The sequence below is a fragment of the Notamacropus eugenii genome, chromosome 2, assembly GCF_028372415.1.
Source record: "Notamacropus eugenii isolate mMacEug1 chromosome 2, mMacEug1.pri_v2, whole genome shotgun sequence".
NCBI lineage: Eukaryota > Metazoa > Chordata > Mammalia > Diprotodontia > Macropodidae > Notamacropus > Notamacropus eugenii.
Window position 1 is genome coordinate 24467775 of NC_092873.1, and position 21068 is coordinate 24488842.

Sequence of the window (21068 nt, forward strand, 5' to 3'; positions counted from 1 at the left end):
TGGCCAGAGTGAGGAGATGAAAGGTCTTTCAGAGCAGCAAGGGAAGCAACATCACTGAATCTTAGAATGCCTGGGAATAAGTAAAATGGAAGAAGACTGGAAGGGGGAGGTCATGAAGGGTTTTGAAGGCCAAAGAGAGGATTTTATATTGGATTCTGGAAGTTATAGGGAGCCAATGGAGTTTAATGAATGGGAGGATGATAGAATCAGACCTGAACTTTAGGAAGATCACTTTGACAACTGAATAGAAAATGAACTGGAGTCTGGGAAAGCCTTGAGGCAAAGAGACCAATTTTGCAGACCAATAGCAACAGCCTACTGCAACAGAAAAGGGGCAATAAGGGCTTGCACAAAGGTAGCAGCAGGGCCAAAGGAGAGGAGTATATATACAAGAGATGTTATGAAGGTAAAATTGGCAGAACTGGGTGACAGATTGGATATGAGGACTAGGGGTGAGAGAGGGGGAAGAACCAAAGATGATACCTAGGTTGTAAGCACAGGTGACCAGGAGGATGGCAGGCTTGGGGAGAAAGCTAATAAATTCACATTAAGTACAAACTATGGGACATCTTGTTCAAGATACCCAATAAGCAGTTAGAGATATGAATCTGGTAACAGGATAAAAGTTAAGGTTCAATAGGTAGGTTTAAGAATCATTAGTATAAAGATGATAATTCAATCTAGGAGAGTTGATAAGATCACCAAGGTAGACTATAGAGGGGAAAGAGAAGAAGGTCCAGGACAGAACCCTGTGGGATACCTCCTACTAGAAGGAATGATCTGGATGAGGATCCAATAAAGAAGACACAGAAGGAAGGGTCAGATAGGCTGGAGGAAAACCAGAGAGCAGTGTCATGGAAACCTAAAGAGAAGAAAGGATCCAGAAAAGGGTGAGCAAAGGCTGCAGAGATTTCAAAAAAGAATGAGAATTGAGAGAAGGCCATTTGATTTGGCAATTAGGAAATCGTTAGTAACTTTGGAGCGAGTAGTTTCAGTTGGATGATGAGGTCAGAAGCCAGACTGCAGGTTGTTAAGAAGAGAGTGAGAGGAAAGAAAGTGGAGGCACCGATGTCTTTTCCACAGAAGGGAAGAGAAATATGAGATGATGGCAGAGATGATGATGGGTCGAGTTAAGGTTTCCTGAGAATGAGGTGATATGAGCATGTTTCTAGACAGCAGGAAATGAGTCAGTAGACATGGAGAGATTGAAGACAAGCAAGTGTGGTGCGACAGGTGAAAGATGAAATGATTGAGGAAACAAAGCTTCCATCTTTTAAGTAGATCACTTTATTAAGCAATGTATGCAATTGTCTAACAAATCAGGACCAATAGCCTTCCTCAGCTTTGACACTGGACCCTGAATATAGGGGAAGACAGACTTTTATGCATTCAAAACAATCACATAAGGCCGATTAATTAAAAGGAAACAATACAACATTAGATAATCTGATTTCTAATTGAAGGAAAGATTAGGGACTTTCCAAGTTGGGAGGGAGAGAGTAAACAGGTGTAATTCCTTGAAATCAGAAAAAGAGGTGTTCCCATTTCCCCAAGTGTCTGTAAACAATCAAAGGAACATGGAAACTATGACTGACCAATCGGTATAGGCTGTTCTCAGATAAGACTTACGGCTTGCTTGAGATAGTACAATTATGAGAAAACTCCTTGTGTCAATCTTAGGGTCTGACCCAGTTTCTGGTCAGCATAACCTATATCCTTGGTGAAGGGTCTCTAAGCAGCGGGTAGAGGTTGTCCAGCTTCCAGGTCAAGGTTCAAACAAAGCAATAAGGTTTTCTCCCAGTTGCCATAATTGAGTAAACTTTTCTCAGAAGATATATTTTGGACTAGACCCCATAATTGAATAGAAGGAGAACTGAGCTAGGACCAAAATTGAGTCACTAAATTGAGTCAGTGGGGTTCATTCAATTCCCACAATTGACCAGCTGCTATCCTAAACCCCTCAATTCCCTCCATTTCCTCAATGGGAATGATAGCGTGAGTGGTCTGCTGGAGGAAATGGGATGGAATGACACCACTTAGTGTTACACTAGATCATCTCTACAATCCCTGCTACTCCTGACATTTCTTTTAGTTCTATAATACAACCTCTCAAAGGGACTGTGAGACTTATTTCAATTCAGCAGAATTCAATAAACATTTGTTAGTCTCCTGTCTTGAGAGAGTTAAGGGATAGGGATACAGAAATAGTGCCAGTCTTCAAGGACTTCAAATTCTACTAACAGGGTGCTGCATGCGCACAGATGAGCAGAGGGTGAGACTTGCATTAATCAGTATTGACTTCAGTTAGATGAGCTGATGTAAGAAATCAATCTAACCTCAGCTCACCATGACCAATGAACCTGGCCAGCCTGGGGAGGAACTTGCAAGGGGGAAATCAACCCCTGTAACAAATCAACTGCTTCTTGCTCCTACCTGAATCATAAGTCCAAGTCACAGGTAAAAATCCCTTTTTCCCAGCTACCTCCTATTTTAAACCCTTTAATACCCAGCTGTTTCCTGCCCTTCTAGAATTCTTTCCCATTTCTTTGTTTCAGGTACGTGCAGTCCCTCCTTCAAACTTCTAGATTATTAATATGCTGCTTCCCTCAAGGAAGGAGTTGACAGTCTCCTACTCTCTTATCCTCAACCCTGCACAACAGAGTCATGGAACTCCCTCCCTGAAGGATCAGCAGGGCCTCCCTGGAACTCCTTTCTATGAATAAGGCTGGCCTTGCCTTAGAATGTCAGGACTTCAAGCAAACATTGTAAATATTAGCTTCATGCAATCAGATGGTCTCAGGAACATGACCTAATGGGGCAATTATTTTCTGAGCTGTATTTTTCTTTAGTTTTCCTGACAGCCAGGGACAGCTAATAAGGAAGGAGGTTTTTCTAGCCTGGAAAATTTCCCTTTTGTTAGATAGTGCTGGACAGTGTGCTCAAGCACAAATCTTCCAACAAATCCTCACCAAGAGGACTCTTGGGAAATCCTCTTCCTAAGAACTCACAAGCGATAGTGCCAACCCAGCCCAACCCAAACCAGCAAGAGAAATTAGAGTCTGCAGGAGTTTCACCAACCTCAGCTTTGAGCCTGACCGCCCGAGCAGAGGACAGGGGGCTTCCCAGCAGGACCAAGGTGGAGCCTGACTCTGGAGATAGGGGCACAGCAGCCTGGAGGTGCAGACTCACAACTCTCCTGACTGGCACAGGACACCTGGGAGGTGTTGGTGAGAAGAGCTTGCAGACATCCTCAGCTCCCAATGCTTCTTCTCTCTACCTTCTCTTCCCAGATAGCTGCCTCTGCCTCTGCTAGACACCCCAGGCCTGATGGGTGATCTGAGGGGAGCCCATAAAGGTCCCTGTCCATCCACCCATCTGCATCCATTCCATCCTACTTCTTGTAATCTTAACTCATCTCTAAATTTTCTTGGTGGTGAGAGTTTCATGAAAATCATTGTGGAGGGAGAAGAAAAGGCAAGGGAGCTGGAGAGATAAATTAGATATATGTTCCTAGGGGGTTGTATGTGTATGTGCATGTGCATGTGCATGTGTGCGCATGTTTGCATGTGTGTGAGTGCACGTGTGCCATGCATGTTCAGATGTGAACCTTGGTCCACCTATATTTTGGTTTGTGCTTGGAGAATCCCTGTAGATGCCTTTCATAATAAGAGCTAACAGGTATAGAGCACTTGAATTTTTACAAAGCCATGTTGCAAACGTTCTCGTTTGATCTTCACAAAAACCCGGTCAGGTAGGTGCCATTATTACCCCCATTTTAAAGATGGGGAAACTGAGCCTGAGAGAGATGAAGTGACTTGTCCAAGTTCACACAGCTTGTTAGTGTCTGAGGCAGGATTTGAACTCAAGACTTCTTGACTCCAAAGTTAACACCATCTGTATGCACTGCCCCACCAAAAGCTGTCCCTCTCTGCTTCCAGTTTTCCTGTGCCCTCAAAGGAATAGGTGTCATCCAGCTTGGAGTCATGAAATCTGAGAGCTTGTGGAGATCCTACGGGATCATCTTGTCTAACCCTCTCCCTTCTGTCAAAATAAAACCTAAGAAATACACCAAGTGCTCTTTTGTCTGTTATCCTCGGGGCACAAATCCCATAACCTTCACTAGGAGTGTACAGAGACAGGGCACCTTCCTTCCTAGAGCTCACAGCCTCCTTCCCAAAGCTTGGTTCTCCCTCCCAAAGCTCTTCTTAGCACTGAATCCCGCCCAGCTATATGGGTTTCCTGTAAATCCCCAAAGCTGGAGTCTGGAAGGACTCTTAAGACTGTCCAGCTAGTCCAACCCCTTCACTTGACAGATGAGAAAATTGAGGGCCAAAGATGAAAATGCCTCATGGCCAAGGTCATGTAGTCAGTGGGAGTCACTGAGAGGCCAAGACCAGATACAAGTTCTCCCAGAGCAGGACTCTTTCCCTTGGCAGCTGAGAGAGTGCACAGAGAGCATTGCTAGCGCCCAATCCAGAACACCTGAGGAGGAAATCGGCTTCTTCCGCTAAGGAGCCTGTGTGCTCCTGGGAAGTCGCTGGAGATTCCTGAGCTGCAATTTCCTTACGGAGGGAAGAGGGGTAGGGGGGAGGAATAATAATTGTACTGAAAGTGGACAGAGAGTTAGCCTCCGAGCCAGGAAGGTCTGGGCTCAAGTCCCACCTGCAGACTAGCAGTGCTCTCGGAAACGCCCTAAGCTGGTAAGTGACCGGAAGGATTCTGACCTGCACTGGGTCTTTCCCGAAGGACTTTCCTGGCCCAGAAATTCCCGGTGCCAGGGACATCCAGACTCACGTTCCCCTCCCTAAAACTTACACTTCCTTCCTCCCAAGGGGGCCGTGAGGACCCAAGGATGTAAGGCTTGGAAGGATTCCTTAGCAACTTGGAAGGATTCCTTAGCGGCTCGGCAGCACGTGTCCAAATCAGCACCTGGCCGCTGTCCACCTTGGGTTACCCCGCAACTGAAGCCCCAGTCCTGTTCATCGTCTGCCTTCTGTGGACGTGAGAAGCGACGGCCTCGCAGCAGAAGTAGGAGCTGGAGCTGCTGTCACCTTCCTCCTTCCCCAGCTCTCCTCAGAGCGCCCGCACGAAGTGATTCTCATCCATTCCCCAGAAGGAGAACCCCAGCCCAGGGAAGTGACTAGCACAAGGTCTCTCAGCCGGTGAGTATCAGTCAGGAGTTGAACTCGGGTCTCTTCTGACTATGAGTTTTGAGCTCTTTTCATGACATCAGACTACCTCAAAGTAGCAGCAATTCGGCATGTAATCATCACTGGCGTTTCAAATGGCCCTTTAATTAGCTCACAAATACCTTTTCTTGCTTACATGATCTCCCAACAATGCTAAGAGGAAAGTGGGTCCAAGGACCATAAATGTAGAGCTGGAACAAACCTGAGAGGTCACCCAGGCTAAAGATCATGAAACTGAGGTCCACGCTCACATAGCTAATGAGGTACAGAAGCTGGATTTGAGTGTGGGCCTTCCTGATGCTACATACAGCACCCTATGCCCTATGCCACTGTCTGTTATACAGAGAATGCTATGCCAGGCACAGAAGAGAGATTAGATGGGGGAAGGGGTGCTCCTTCACCTTTATTATGGGCAGACCAGGGAAGGTCAGAGACTCCTCAGAACAATGTTTTTTATCCATAAAATAAAATACAGAGGATTGCAGCGGGGGAAGGAGTTCTATTGAAACACAGCCAGGTCAAAAGATTTTAAGAACAATTGCACATACCTCAAGTTAAAAGTCCTGGATCAGATTCAGTTTCTGTCTGCAAGTAACTTTTAAGCTGGACTGGGAGTTTGATCAGAGAGATATTTTAAAATAATAATAAAAGATGGAAAGCACAGCTTTCCTGGTGCTCAGTGAGAGATTTGGATAAACAAGATCTCGGGGATCTCTGGGACTGGAGGAGTGGGACATGATCACCACGTGGAAGGAAGACAATAAGCAGAGAAAAGGTAAAGAAGCAGTGCATGCCAGAGAGGAAGGGGACCAAGGAGAGCCCAAAGGTAAGTGATGGGAGAGCCTGGCCAGGCTGGATCAGGATGGGGAGAAGAAGCACTTCTATGGCACCTATGTGCCAAGCACTTCCTACAAATATTATCTCATTTGACAATATGGAGCAGAGAAGCAGAGAGAGAAGAAAGGAGACACAGGTAGTATATGTAGTATGGGGAAAAGGCAACTGGATTTGAATATCTGACTGTAAGACCTTGGATAAGTCCCCTCACCTTTCAGGGCCTCCCTTTCCTCACCCATAAAAGAGGCCCTATGGTAGATGACCCCACTCCTCCCTTCCCCCATTCAATAGTAGGTCTTCTGGCAGATCAGGCTGTGGTTCCCACAAGCAGAGGGGCCCCAGGGCATTTCCCTTACCAAGCCTAAGCAGCCCCAGCCTCAGCCCCAGCCCAGCCCTTCCCAGGAGCCCTCTCTTTGAATACTTGGAGAGACTGCATGTTAGGTCCAACATTCCACACCATACACCATCTTGTATCTTTGTTAACTCTCTGTCCTTAGCCATGCACCTCCAGCTGGCCTGAGAAGACTAACTGGGTCTGTTCCTTCTCTCTCAGCCCTCCGCACCTGGCTCAATATGAGGTGCTTAGTGGGTGCTTCCAGATTCCTTGCTGCCCTGCACAGAGCAGCTCAGGCACTGGCTCTGACACAGCTCTTGCACCACCCATTGGTGCACTCTCTCCCTTGAAATGACTTTGTGTTACTTTGTCTGGACTGTTTTGATGTGATTCATGCAACAATAATGTGCTAAATGCCTTCCTGTGTGCTGGGTGCTGAGACATGAAGACCCAAAAATGAAAAAATCCCTGTGCTCAGACTGTCCAAATGACTCTGCATGTGCTTAGGTGAGTGCTGCCTGACCCAAGAGAATACAGCCTCCCTTTGTACACCCAGTGTCTAGCAGTAACTTGCACGTAGTAGGATCTTAATACATTATTGCTGAAATTCTCAAATCAATGCCTCATGAAGAAATCAATAGAAAGTAGTTAGGTAGCACAGAGCTCTGGACCTGGAATCAGAAAGTCTTCTGACCCTGGCTGTGTGACCCTGGGAAAGTCACTTAATCTCTACCTCAGTTTGCTCATCTGTAGAATGGACACAATAGTAGCACCTACCTCCCAGGATGGTTGTGAGGATCAGCTGAGAAAATCTTAAACATTTATATAGCACCTATAACGTGCCAGACACTATGTATGCTAAGTGCTTTTTACAAATATTATCTCATTTGATAAAGCTATTTGCAAACCTTAAAATACCGTATAAATGCTAGATATTACTATGAATGAGTGAGCAAATGAATGGATTCCATGCCATTCTGTTCACAGGTGTACCTGGGGTCAGTAGTGCCCAGCAGCATTTGTCTGAGGACACACGGGGATTGTGAATTCCTTTCTCCGTGCTCTCCCCAGCCTGAGGAAAGCAACACTGTCAAGATGTTCGGTTTCTGGAATATTATCAGTGGGAGAACATTCTATACCATTGTCCTCTCCCTCATGGTGCTCACTGGTCTGGGGGGGCTGGTGGGGAATGGCCTCATGCTTTGGCTCCTGGGCTTCCGAGTGAAGAGAAACCCCTTCTCTGTCTATGTCCTCCATCTGGCAGGAGCCGACTTCCTCTTTCTGGGCTGCCAGACTGTGTTTGCCATCCTCACCTTCACCCAGGGCCCCCAGCAGCAATACCTGGTGGTCACATTTTTCTGGTTCGCTGCCGGCCTGGGCCTGCTGGTGGCCCTGAGCCTGGAGCAGTGCCTGGCGGCCCTCTTCCCCAAGTGGAGCCGCCGCCGGCCCAAGCACATGTCGGCCTGCACGTGCACCCTAGTGTGGGCTCTTTCCCTGCCACTGGTCTTGGTGCCCAGCCAGGCCTGTGGCTTACTGAACGGTGGCAGCTCGTGGCTCACATGTTTCCGATACCACGTGGTGAGCGTCATCTGCCTGTTTCTCCTCTTCTCCATCCTCTGTGTTTCCAGCTTCATCCTGCTGGTCCGGGTGCAATGCTGCTCCCAGAGTGGCCAGAAGCCCCCATTCTACTGCTACGTTCTCCAGGCGGTCCCCTTGTTCTTTTTCTGCGGCCTCCCCTTCCTCACATACTGGACTTTAAAGAACACCATGGGCTCCCTCATGTGGTTTTTTTCTTTTTTCTTATCAATTGCTGAACTCCTGGCCTGTGTGAATTGCAGCACCAAGCCCATCATTTATTTCTGCAATGCCAACCACAGGCGGGATCTGCAAAGGGCCTGGGCCAGGGGACGGAAGGGCAGGTTCGCAGAGGCCCTGGAGATGACAGTCTGAGCCCCAGGCACACTGACCCAGTTCTCCATGGCAGAAGTCTGCTGGATGACCTAGCTATCCATACCCAGAACAAAACAGCTTAGATCAGAATGGGAGCTCCTTGAGGGCAGGGACAAACTCAACTTTGTTTTTGTATCTCCCAGGTCTGAAATAGTGCCTGGCTCATAGTAGAACCTAATAAATGCTGAACTGAATTCATTTGAGTTAAGATTGATGAAAGGATAAACTTTCTAGCAGTGAGAACCCTCCCCAAGTGGAGGGGGTGGCCTCCCGGGGAGTAGCCTTGCCCTCAGTGAAGAACTTCAAAGACAGGCTGAGCAGACACTAGTTGGGGATATTGCCCACAGAGAGCCTGTTCAGGTCCATGTTAGAGTGGATTACTAATGGGGGCCTTACCAACACTGAGGGTATGTGAATAGAATGGAATTGGATTGGACACTGGGACAGTAAAGAGTTCCCTGGCTTTGGGGTCAGAGGGCCTCTGACACTTCCTGCCAGTGTGACCTTAACCTCTCAGGATCACAGTTTCTTCAACTGCAAAATAAAGGCAGCTAGGTGGTCCAGTGGATAGAGTGCCTGGTCCAGAGTCAGGACGGCCTGAGTTCAAATCCAACCTCAGATACCAACAAGCTGTGTGACCCTGGATAAGTCGCTTCACCCTGTTTACCTCAGTTTCCTCATCTGTAAAATGAGGTGGAGAAGGAAATGGCCAACCACCCCAGTACCTCTGCCAGGAAAAACCCAAAGGGGTCACAGAGAGTTGAACATGACGGAAAAATGACTAAACTACCACGACAAAAATGAGGAGGTGATGATGGGTGACGGTGGATGGTGGCTCCATCTACCTCTGAATTACAGATATGATGATCTGAATAGAAACAAAATCTAGGAAGAGATTCCCACTCTCCTAAAAACTTTTCAGAAGCAGATGGGCCATATGACCTTACCTAGGTCACTTCCCCACTGGACCTCAGTTTTCTCCTCTTTCACATGGAGATAATTCATTCCCTCCTTTGCTCAGTGGCTGTGAGTGAGCCTGAAGGACTTCTAGACATGGGCCTCACCATGTGCTCGTGAACGCTGAGGGGACACACAGCCTGGGGCCTCCCTCAACCTGCAAAGACAACTAAGTAATAGGAAGAGGAAGGGGCTCTTTGAGGGACTTGGGGTGGGGGAGATTTGGGAAACAGAGTTGGGGAGGGCATTGGCTAATGAGAACAAGTGAAAAGGGTCAAAGAAACAGTGTGAGGAGGGATGTTCGAGGCCATCTGGCCTCCTCCCCTTGTTCTGCTCATGAGAAAACTGAGGCTGAAAGAGATGATGTAACCTCCCCAAGGTTACACAGGTAGCAAGGGCCAGAGGTAAGATTTGAACACAGAGCTTCTGATTTCCAACCCAGAATTTGTTTTTCCCACCGAGCTCTACCAGGAGGTTTCCGGTCCAGCTTCCACCAGAGACCATAGTCATCACAGGTTAGACTTGTGTCCTGTGCCAGGCTTTGTGCCCAGGACAAGGTGTCAGGTCCTACGGCTGGAATGCAGTCAGGAACAATCATCTTCTTCCTTTGTTTAAAATGCCCACCCATCTGGAATAAAGGAAGGAACAGCATTCACTCAAACATGCCTGGCACCATGCTCAGGGCTGGGCATTCCTCTACAAAAGGGAAACCGGTCTCTGCCTTCAAGGAATTTACAGTTTAATGGGGGAGACCACACATGAGGGAGTGGAGGCCAAAGTGAGGGGGAATTATTTTGGAAAAGTTATGAGGATAGTGAGGATAGTCCCAGGGAAGTCCTTTATTTTCCCAGAAGTCTTTCCTAAATCCCAGCTTTTCTGTTTCCTTACAGATGTTCGGGTATTTGCTGGGCCACATTTTACCAGCTCCCTCCATTCCCTGCCTTGCCCTGGGCTCTTGAAGTTGACTCCACTGAGCCTGAAGCCCCTTATAGGACAAGGCCCGGGGCCGGAGGCACAGACTGATCATTCCTCTTCAGCATATACCCAAAAGGTCCCTCACTAGTCCCTCATGGATGGAGATCCTTATTGAATAACATCCCAGACCGAGAGGATTCAAATTAGAAATACACCATGTCCTAGCTGTCACAAGGAAAAGGGAGGAGGCTGGCTCTGCTTGAGCCCCAGGGGCTCAAGCATGGTGGATGGAAGGCTGGTACAGAGTAGCAGAGACTTCCTCAGAGGGCAGTCAGCTTCCCCTCACTATAGAATGTAACAGGAGGCAGCTGTCCCATTGTCTGTGAGTCTCACTCAGCTACAGGTTGGATCCTGGGGCCTTTTCATCTTTATTCAGATGATGCTCAGACCTATTTGTCCAACCCTAACCTCCCTGCTGACTTCCAGACTCAATCTCTAACTGCCTGTTAGACATCTCAGATGGATGCCCTGTAGACATCCTAAACCCAAAACTGACCTCATTCTCTTTCCCTCTAAACCCTTCTGTCTTCCTAACTTCTCCAGTTCTGTCAAGGGTCCCACCATCTTTCCAGTCATGTAGGCTGACCACCTAAGGGTCATTCAGGCCTCCTCACTCCTTCTCACCACCACCCCCAGATCCAGTCTAGAGAGAAGAGCTGTCAATTTAACCTTTGTTATGTCTGTATCTTCTCTCTTGACACCACCGCCACCTTGGCCCCTCACCCCTAGACCATGGCAGAGTCTTCTGCTTGACCTTCTTCTCCCTAACTATCAAACTGATATTCCTAAAGTACAGGGCAGACTACATCACCTCAGTCCCTATCACTCCCAGGATCAAATCTGACTTCCTGATTTTATACAACTTAGTCCGCCGAGCCTTTCCAGTCTTCTTACCTCTCTTGCCCCTCCTCCCTACCTCTTTGATCCAAGGACACCGGCCTCTTATTCATCTCAACTCCAGGCATTTTCACTGGCCATTCCCCATGCTGAAATTCTCTCTCTCTCCATCTCCATTTCCAGCTTCAAGTCTCTGATAAAATCCCACCTTCTGCAAGAAGTTTTTTCCATTTCCCTTAAACCCAATGCTTTCCCTCCTGCTGAGAGATCATCCCGAACATACTGGTTTACCTGTTGTTCCTCCTTGGAGCCAGAGACTTTCCTTTGCCTTTCTTTGCATTCCTGTATACTGGGATGGACACACAGTAGGTGTTTAATGTTTACTGATTTGACTTGCCTTGGACCAGTCACTGCAAGTCACTAGGCCTCAGTTTCTGCATCTGAAAAATGAAGGCATTGGACTTTCTAAGGCAGGGGCAGAGAACCTGCAGCTTCCAGGCCATATGTGAACCTCTAGGTCCTCAAGTACAGTTCTTTGAATCCAAATTTTACAGAATAAATTCTCTCAATAAAAGGATTTGTTCTGTAGAACTTGGACTCAGTCAAAAGGCTGCACCCCAGGACCTAGAGGGCCATGAGTCCTCTACCCCTGCTCTAAGGGATTCTGAGATTCTCTAAGATTCCTTCCAGGGCTAATTCTCATAAAACCAAATAAATGCTTCTGGAACTTTTGTTGACCTGAGTTAAATGCACTATTCCCTACACCTGAAGCCTAGACTCTAGGCCATGGAAGACAGTGACCTTAGAACAGGTTTAGAGTTCACCTCATCCAAGTGCCTCATTAACAAGCAGTCAAGGCAGGATTCAAACCCAGGCCTCTGCCTCAAGTCCTCATTTCAAATAACCCACTGCCACCATCCCACTAAGGCGCACCCTGGATCACATCTCCAACAGGTCCCAGGCCTTTCTGACCAAAGGAAAATTTGTCCTGCCTCTAAATAAAGCCTTCTGAACCACAGACTGCCCTCACATCCCCTTGCTGGAACAGGTGTGCAGACTTGAATTCTTAATATTCAGGGAAACTGCCCACCTTCTCCATTGGCAGGAGAGGGCCTTCCCTCAATGGTGTTCATCAAATAAGGAAGGCTCCTCTATCTCCTCCCCAATATCCACCTCACACATAGACAATGCCCTGAATGTTATCAACATCTCAGCCCTCTATTCTCTGCCCACATCCACCACATCCCCAGGGCATGAACAACTCCTTCTCTCCAGGAATGAGCCCCCTTGGCCTTGGCAGCGGACTCTTTCCTAATTTTTAAAACACAAATCCCCATCACATTTGGAAAAGTCCAGTAGGATGAGAAAGTCAGCCAATCTTTCTCCAGAACTCGCTGGAAAGAGTGCCGCCTCTGGATCCGATTCCCCTTGGGACTCTTCTCCTTATGCAGCGGTGGTCAAACACCTTCTCCTGCCCAGGCCTCCCTTACCCCTTCTGTAAAGTGAGCAGTTTGCACTCAAAGGGCTCCAAGGCCCTTCCCAGCTTATGGGCACATCTGGCTGCATCAGGAATCAACCATCTGTTACAAGAACGAGGAAAAGATTCGAAACAACAATACCACACAGGACCACATGGGGAGGATGTTTCTCCACAAATATATTGCGAGTTGTCTCAACCAGTCATTGAACTGAAAAATTATCACCCTAATTTCAGGTCTAACCCTGCTCAGCTCCGAGGATACGGAGTTCGTCCAGGACAGACACAGAGTAGATGGACGGTGATCCCAGAGCAGAGACTCCAGCAGTGGAGAGAAGAGAGGTCCCTTATAGAAGGCATCATGTGGAGTCTGCAAGGAAATGGGAAAGCCAGGAAGCAAAGATGGGGGGGATGGCATTCCAGGCATCGAGGATGGCCAGTTCAAATGCACAGAGATGAGAGACGGAAGGAGCGACCTGCACACGTAATAGTAAGTGCACCAGTGTCGCTCCATCATTACGCATGTAGAAGGAATGCTGTCAGAAAACCAGAAGAGTGGACAGTTACCATGTTATGAAGGACTTTCAATGCCAAACAGGACTGTATATTTAATCTTAGTTAGGGAGCCACTGGGACTAATGAGTAGAGGGGTAATGTAGTTAGACCTATGTCTTAGGGGAAAGGGAGAGGATGAAAAGGTAGAGTTAGAGTGAACTAGTAAACCCCAGTGCAACTGACCATTATCCCCTGCCCTTCTGTGTTCTCAGCCTCTGCCTCTGCCTCTTGATTGGTGAAAGATCAACACATCTAAGCCCCAGCTGAGCTACCACAGTGCACCCTGGTCCTCATGTCCTGATCTTCCTGCCCTAAAACACCTTCCCTATCCCCCTTTCCACCTCTGTGTCTGGATAGAGTAACCAAATCTCTAGAAACAATTGATCAATCGATGCCTTCTGCCTTTATGTGCTGCCCCTGGGACTTCCCAGACCAAAATGCCATGCCCTCCTTTGTGGCATCTAAGTCTATCAGAATGTAAGCTTTTCAAGACAGGGACTGTCTAACTTTTTGTATCCATATGCCCAGAACTTAACATGGTCCTTGGCACACAGTAAGTACTTAATAAAGCCTTTTTTTATTCATTCACTCAAAACCAAAGAGTAGGGTCATCATTCTGGGGCTACCATTGATTGGAAGTATGCCTTTGGGCAAACCAGTTCCCCTCTTTGGAATACGCTTTCTTCACTGGCAAAATGCAAACAAGAACAATATTTTACACCCTTCCCCCTAGGGTTGTCTAGTAAGCCAAATAAGATCATGGGTATGGAAATGTTCAGTACCTAGAAATCAAAATATCAATAACAACGGACCACTATTGCCATTGTCCAAGGGACTGTGTGCTAAGATTCTGGAAACCTTGTTGACTAGCCAATGGACCATGTTAGTCAGGCAATGAATATTTATTAAGCACCTACTATGTGCCAGGAATTGTGCTAAACAATAGTATGTATATTCTGTCATTCAGGATGGATCAGAACCTCTTGGTGTCATGGAGAAAACCATTGGATAAGTGGATAGAGGCCACAGTAAATGAAGTCAGAATGAAATAAGCAAAGTCATAGGGAAAATCAAAGTGGATCTAAGAGAAGGGTTCCAGACCAGTGACTCCCAACCTTTCCAAATGTAATGAGCTCCATTACATGGAACTTGTAGAGATACTCTGTCTGGTTCCAGTTGAACACATAGGGGCTTTAGGAATGCTGTGGGCCAAGTGATAACTTTCTGCTAAATGTACTGGTGTTTGAATATGACATGATAGACCCTGGTTGTCTCTTTCTCCATTATGGCAGCCAGATAGTGGGGTTCTGCTTCTGTTAAAAGAAGATAAAACTTCCAGCTGGTGCTGTCTTGGTTGTAGCTCTCCAGATGGCAAGGTGAACCTTTGGTGTGGGGGGAGGGGAAGACAGGATTATTCTCTACCTCAATATCATGATGATCCTACCCACATGACAGTTAGTGACAGGGGACAAAACTAGGTGAGTTTGGTCCTGGATCCTGGCTAGCTTGTATCTTGTTTGTGTTTGCTTTCTTTGAGGAGATGACCTTGTGAGTTAGAAAGGTCTTCAAGTCTGTGCGTGAATATAGCAATACCCACTAGAAGAGCTGGTTTTGCTCACAGCAGCAGGAAGAGGCTAGTGGCAGAGAGGAGTCCTGGGCTCTGTATCAGACAGGGCAGTCACCAGAAAGAAAATCAGCCCAAATATGGCTGTTTGACCCAAACAGCACCAGGCTAAGGTAAAATGGCTAATTAGCAGCCTTCCAAACTGTTTCTATGTCCTGATGATGTATGACTACCAGCAGAATGTAACGATAGTCATAAATTACTGAATCCTGTTTAAACCATTCTATTAATGTGATTCTATGTCCACCATCTTTTTATGTAAGAATAAACTACCTGACCCATACCTGATTCATATTGTCAATTAGATGCCTCTTATTCTCCTTCCACTTTTGGGCAGAAGTCCTAGAGGTGAGCCATATAAAAGTATGACTCCAGTATCCCAGTGTTGAGAGTTGTTAATAAGCTCAGGAGTGGGAAAGAGAAGAAGTTCCTTTTAATGAGAGCAGGTAGCTCAGTCCAGAAGCTGCAATAGTTGGATACAGAGTAGAGAGGAGTATTCTCTAGGCTCAGCCTCCAGTGTCTTGATGCCAGAAAACGATGAGGGGAATATCCTTAATGCCTATGAGCATCCCACACACAATGGGAGTGGTACTTTTAGCATCCAGCCAGCCATTAAGAAAATATATGATGACAATAAGTTCTTGGGAATCCAGTACTAGACAAAGTTCTGTTTTATGTCACAGGAGCACCCAGACAGAAAATCATCTCTGGTCTTTTAGGTCTTAAAGTCCTATTCATTTTCAAAAACTCCAAGTTATAAATCCAGTCCAAGAGTCAGGAAGAGATTTTGCCTCCATGGGTTATATACTTTTTAAAGCACGCTACATACATGAGACATTGTTTTTCAGTTCTACTGAACGTATCCATTACATGTGTATGAATTTCCTGTCTTACACAAATAACCCTGTGGCCAGGATCGGCCACCCACAGGACTGCACTAGACCAAGAATCTGTCCCTTCTTTGGGTTAGTGACCCTTTGGAAGCCTGCTGAAGCTAATGGACAATTCTCAGAATCGTGCTTTTTAAATTCATAAAATAAAATACATAGGATTACAAAAGAAACCAATTACATTGAAATACAGTGGGGGGGAGGTGGACTTAAAGTTCATGGACCACAACTTAAGAATGTTGGATTGGAGGAAGGGAGATGAGCAAGCTTGTCACATGCCTCTTCTGGAGCATGCTGGGTTCTTGCCTAGGCAGGATCTCCATCATTCCTAGCCATCCCTGTTCAAGCTCCTTCTCTTCTTTCAAAGCTCAGCTCAAGCTACAACTCTTCCGAGGCAGCCATCCTCATTCCCCATCTCCCAGTGTCTTTCCCTGCCCAATTATTGCTAGAGAGCTTGGTAGAATCCCTCCTTTATCCCATTGCTTCCCATCTTGTGTGTTTATCTGTGTCCATGCTATATCTAGCCAACAGATAATGTTTCTTGGACGCAGAAATTGTGGCCCTTTTTTCATCTCCATATCCCTAGAACCTAATACAGTGCTTGAGAGTTCAATGTACTTTGTCCAGCTTCCCTCACCACTTAAAACCTAGCCTTAGTTATATTAGATCAATGATTATATTGGACCAAACCAACAAAATGTAGGTTTCTTGATGACTGAGGCTGAGTTGTGTATGTGGGTATCTGTTTCATTGTTGTAGCCAAAGCGCGTAATACAATGCCTTGTGTGTATTATGTGCTTAATCAATGCTTTTGGAGTGAATGAATGAACCCTACCTATCCTTCAAAAGAGAGCTTTGACATATTCCCTCCATGTGGCTCAGTTTTCTCATTTGTGAAGTCAGGTGACTGGACTAGATCTTGGGTGCCTTCTCATACGAAAGCCTACAAAAAGGCATCATCTTTTCTATTTCATTCTCTAAATGATTAAAGACATGACTAGGGGAATGGTTATTCTGGACTTCAGTTTATCATTCAAGGAGGAGATAGTAACTATTGTAGGAAAAGATGGGTCCCTGAGGGAAGGGGACCTCTTCCATCTAAAAGGCCATGGTGGATATACAGAGAAAGCTTTACATAATTTCACTAGTGACATAAATGTAGAAGAAGTAAGACTTAGGGGGTTCAGAAAAAGGGCTGGGAGAGATCTATGACTGAAATTCTGAAAGGGAAAACAGCCCTGGGCAGAGGGAGAGTTCTCAAGAATGAAGACTCAGATGTAAACAGTGCTAGTGAAAGAAGAACCCAGAGGCTGCTTAGAGAGATGGGATGAGGAGTCACGGGGTGCTCACTAACCAACACAGGCTGGTAAAAACTGTGCTTAACTGATGGAAGAAGCCAGGACAGGTAATGCAGGAGGCACCCAATGGTCCCATAAGGAAAATGTCCAGAATCATAATGCATAGTGGGAGCTGAGGCTACCTGGGAGTCAATAGAAAGGGCTTCCAGAAGGCCAAGTCCCTGCTGGGGAGGGGTGGGGAGTGGGCAGGAGGAGGAGAAGGGTTGGGACAAAACAATGAGAAGGAGAAGAGGAGGGAAGGTAGTTGATTCTATTTTCTCTGTGCCATTAGAGGAGGGAAGTCCTGCCTGCTTCTGGCTTTATGTTTTCTAATGCTTGAGACTTTGCTCCTGATAGGATTCAGAGGAGCTATGAACCCCTGAATATGTAGTATCTTTACCCAGAAGAGTATATGACTGGGAGTGAGGAGAGAAGCAGCTGTAGGAGGAAAGGTCTCCAACCCTCAGAGTCTATCAAGAGAAGGGATGTTCGGGCACCAGGCCTCTTTGCCAGGGCTGGTCACTGAGTCTACCCTACTCCAGGACAGACTAGCTATATCCAGAAGAGGACAGAGGTCCCTACCAGGACAAGGCAGTCAAAATAGAAAGAGAGAAGGAGAGAGACAGAGATGGAAAAAACAATCCTAACCACTGTGAGGTCCAAGGGGCTGGGGTGCTATGCCTTCTCCCTCTTTACTGAGGACCTCTCATCTCTAAACTCATGCATGCAGTGACCAGGTCCCATCCTGGGAGCCTAGCTTCTACCGAAAGTGAGTCAGCTCCTCTCCTGATAATCTTTCCACCCTCTTCCTCAAAACCCAGGGGAAATGACTTAAAGCTTAGGTTTGGCCTCCTTCCTGGGGTGTCCTCAAAGGGAAGAGCAGAAAAGCACTTGAATGAAGAAGGTATATAATGACTCCAATTTCCTCTACACAAAACAGATGCTAACACATAAGACCCAGAAGTGTGCATTGAAAGAAAACTGCAACAACAGCATGTAGTATGAGCACTGCTACATTCTCCTGGGTGGTTGATACTGAAAGTCTCAGGGCATAGTGCAGTTTGGGGGACGGCAGAATAGCCATTTTACACCCCACCTTGGCTCTGGATGGGCCATACAGGACAGGGTCTGAGCTCCTTCTCCTATGAATGATCATCCTCCCAGGTATAGAAACTGCCTCTGTCACCAGGGAGATCTAGGGTCCTCAGACCTCTCAGATTCACAAAGTTGTCTCCAAGACTGAACTTGTCCATCTCAGGATTACCCATTGATCACCAGCTATTCAGCAAAGAAGGACAAAGCAGGATAGATGACCAGAGATTCAGGCTCAAACTCACTCAGCTCTACTCTGGCTGCCATGTGGAGCCAGGTTACACCTCATGGTGGAATAAAGCATGCTGACCCTCCCCATCCCTTCCTAAGAAGTGTGGGAAACAAGGAAGTTCTATTTCCACAGTTCCGGGTGATTGGGGTTGTGACCTAGCACAGTCAGGTGAAGATCAGAAACTAATTAGAAAGCCTGATGAGCTGTTTAAGGAAAAGCCTATCAAAGAGAAAAACAAGAAGTCACATGGCCAGAGAAGGGCGGCCTAAGAGACTCAAAGTTCATAATTCCATAGGAAGCCTGCCTTATTCTGAGCTTGTTGTAGTCTCCGGTAGCCATCCTGAAAACTACCCGTTCCTTCAGGGAAAGTAATGTAGAAGACCTTCCCTCCTCTGAACTCCATTTTAATAAATTTTCCTTGATACCTTTCTGTGTGTCAAGTGCATCTGTAACAGAAGTCTAGAGGAAGATCTGTTTGTCATCACCCCCTTCTTGGGCCAATAAAGGTACCACTGAGTCATTTCAAAGATTAGTTCTTCAGCAGCCAAGTCAGCACCTGGAAGTAGATAGGGTCACACTATGTGTTCAACAGAGGGCAGAAGTCCCTGCAACAGAGTTTCTTCCCACCCACCCCTTCCTTCCCACCCACAGTCCAGCAGAAGTTTGAAAGCTCTCTTAAGAGACAGAAAAACATATTTCTCTCTCTCTCTCTCTCTCTCTCTCTCTCTCTCTCTCTCTCTCTCTCTCTCTCTCTGTCTGTCTATCTGTCTCTCTCTGTCTCTCTGTCTCTGTCTGTCTCTGTCTGTCTGTCTGTCTCTCTCTGTCTCTCTCTCTGTCTCTCTCTGTCTCTCTCTCTGTCTCTCTCTCTGTCTCTCTCTCTCTGTCTCTCTGTCTCTGTCTCTGTCTCTCTCTCTCTCTCTCTCTCTCTCTCTCTCTCTCTCTCTCTCTCTCTCTCTTTCTCTCTCTCCGATATATACAGACACACCCCTGACTGCAGGTTGTAACCCTAATCGACAGTTTCCCTCCTCAAATCCAAGCTTCCAAAGGAATCTCCAAGAGTCAAAAACTTAACAGGTAAAGGACAAGGCATAAGGCTCTATGTGTGTTGTTATTGATGAGGAGGAGGAGGAGGAAGAGAAGGATGGTGATGATGGTGATGGTAATGGTGATAGTGATGATGATGATGGCGATGATGATGATGATGATGATGATGATGATGATGATGGTGATGAGGATGCTGATGCTCATGCAGGTGGCTGTAGCAGTGGGGAGAAGCAGCCCCAGAGGTATTGTTGGTTCTTCTTCCCTCCCCCTACCTTGCTCCAGCCGGCAACTTCCAAGTGTGTCCTTTCATTCTTCTAGAGACTACATCTGGTTGATCTTCTCTTGTTCCTCATAAATAGCTGTGGTTGACTGTGTCCTGTGCATTTCCTTGTGTTCCTCTGTCTGTGGCATGAGGATGCTGCAGGTCAGCTCTAGCAGATGCCAAAGAGAGAGCAGCCTTTTCTAGTGCAGGGCTGGGATCTCAACCTGCCAGCCCATGGTAAGAGAGTTCACTTTCTCTAATTAGGGGCACCATGATGACCTGGTTATGTTTCCTAACTGCTCTTCCAGGGCAGAATTACTATGAACCTGGGGCCTGGAAATCCATGCCCATTAGACCAGGAACCAAAATTTGTTGCAATCCCTAGGGGTTACATTTTAAAATGAAACTAAAAGCAAACCAAACCAATAATAAGCGATGTGATGGTGTTGTCATTAAGCATGAGCAAAAAGGACAGTAGAGAGGGATGAGAATGGAGAGATCTTAGGTATGACTTGGGGGAAAGAAAGTATTACCAAAGGGCACTCATGGCCTCTAACATCAGAGGAGCTGAGATCACATTTGGCCTTTGATATTCACCACCTCTGTGAGCATGAAAAAATTATACATCCTCTCTTGGTCTCAGTTTCCACTTCTGTAAAAAAGAGGGAGTTGAATCAGATGGCTTCCAAGGTCTTTTCCAGTTCTACATCTCTGAATTTATTATCACCCCTAACCATCTAAAACCATTATTGGGTTCCAAAGTCGACTCCTGGGGCAGAGGAAGGCTAACTTCTGGCCTCTTTGTTGGAAGATGAGGATGGGGGTGGGGAGGCAAGTTGGCAGAAATGGGGATCCTCAAAAGTCTCAGGGATCTGTCAACACTGCCAGCAGTAGTGAGCCTTCTTCCTGGGCCCAATGAGGGGGAAGGGAAAGGAAAAGAAAAGTGGGTTGTCAATGATTTGTTAATAATCGAGAACAGTCATTGTATCCTTGGGTCTCAGCCAATGAAGAATCTGGAAGGTGATTTATCACAGCTGTTTGGCCTCATTTCCCAAAGCTGCATCTATCCAAAAACTGAGGACTGTTCAGCAGCCCCTCCGGAAGCCTAGGATCCTTGGCAAGAGAGAGGGGCCGGACCAGTGGCAGACTAGGGTGGTCTGAGAGCTTTCCCTGGACTGCAGAGGACATAGGAGAAGATGGTGATTGCCATCTCCCTACCCTGGCCTTTCCCTTCTCCTTCCTGACCCCTCATGCCTAGAGACAGAAATTCTGAATTACAGGCCAACCTCCCCCAGAACGGTGGAATTAGCTGATCTTCCTCTACACACTCCCAGGCTGCCCTGCACCCCGAAGGGAGTGGAGGACAAAGAAGCAATTCCTACTTGTCACTGTTAGTCATGTGCCTCAGTAGGATGCAGACAAAACAGTGGGAGGAAGGGAGGTAACTTGGAACTGAAAATTAAAGTCAATTAAAAA

General features: G+C 46.7%; 1 protein-coding gene across 2 annotated transcripts; it reads left to right on the forward strand.

Moving 5' to 3' along the window:
- Window positions 1–2988: 2988 nt before the first annotated feature.
- On the forward strand, window positions 2989–8504 carry MRGPRG (MAS related GPR family member G). Of its 2 annotated transcripts, none has more exons than XM_072639447.1 (3): window positions 2989–3227; window positions 4833–5162; window positions 7348–8504. In XM_072639447.1, exon 3 carries the CDS (start codon window positions 7456–7458, stop codon window positions 8308–8310), a length of 855 nt encoding a protein of 284 aa, XP_072495548.1. In that variant the 5' UTR covers window positions 2989–3227; window positions 4833–5162; window positions 7348–7455; the 3' UTR covers window positions 8311–8504. The 2 variants fall into 2 exon arrangements, with proteins under 2 accessions (XP_072495548.1, XP_072495549.1); XM_072639448.1 differs by lacking the exon at window positions 2989–3227 and adding an exon at window positions 3571–4700.
- Window positions 8505–21068: the final 12564 nt, after the last annotated feature.

Coding starts and splice junctions, on each gene's coding strand:
- MRGPRG (XM_072639447.1), top strand. CDS start 7,456: ATGTTCGGTTTCTGGAATATTATCAGTGGGAGAACATTCTATACCATT.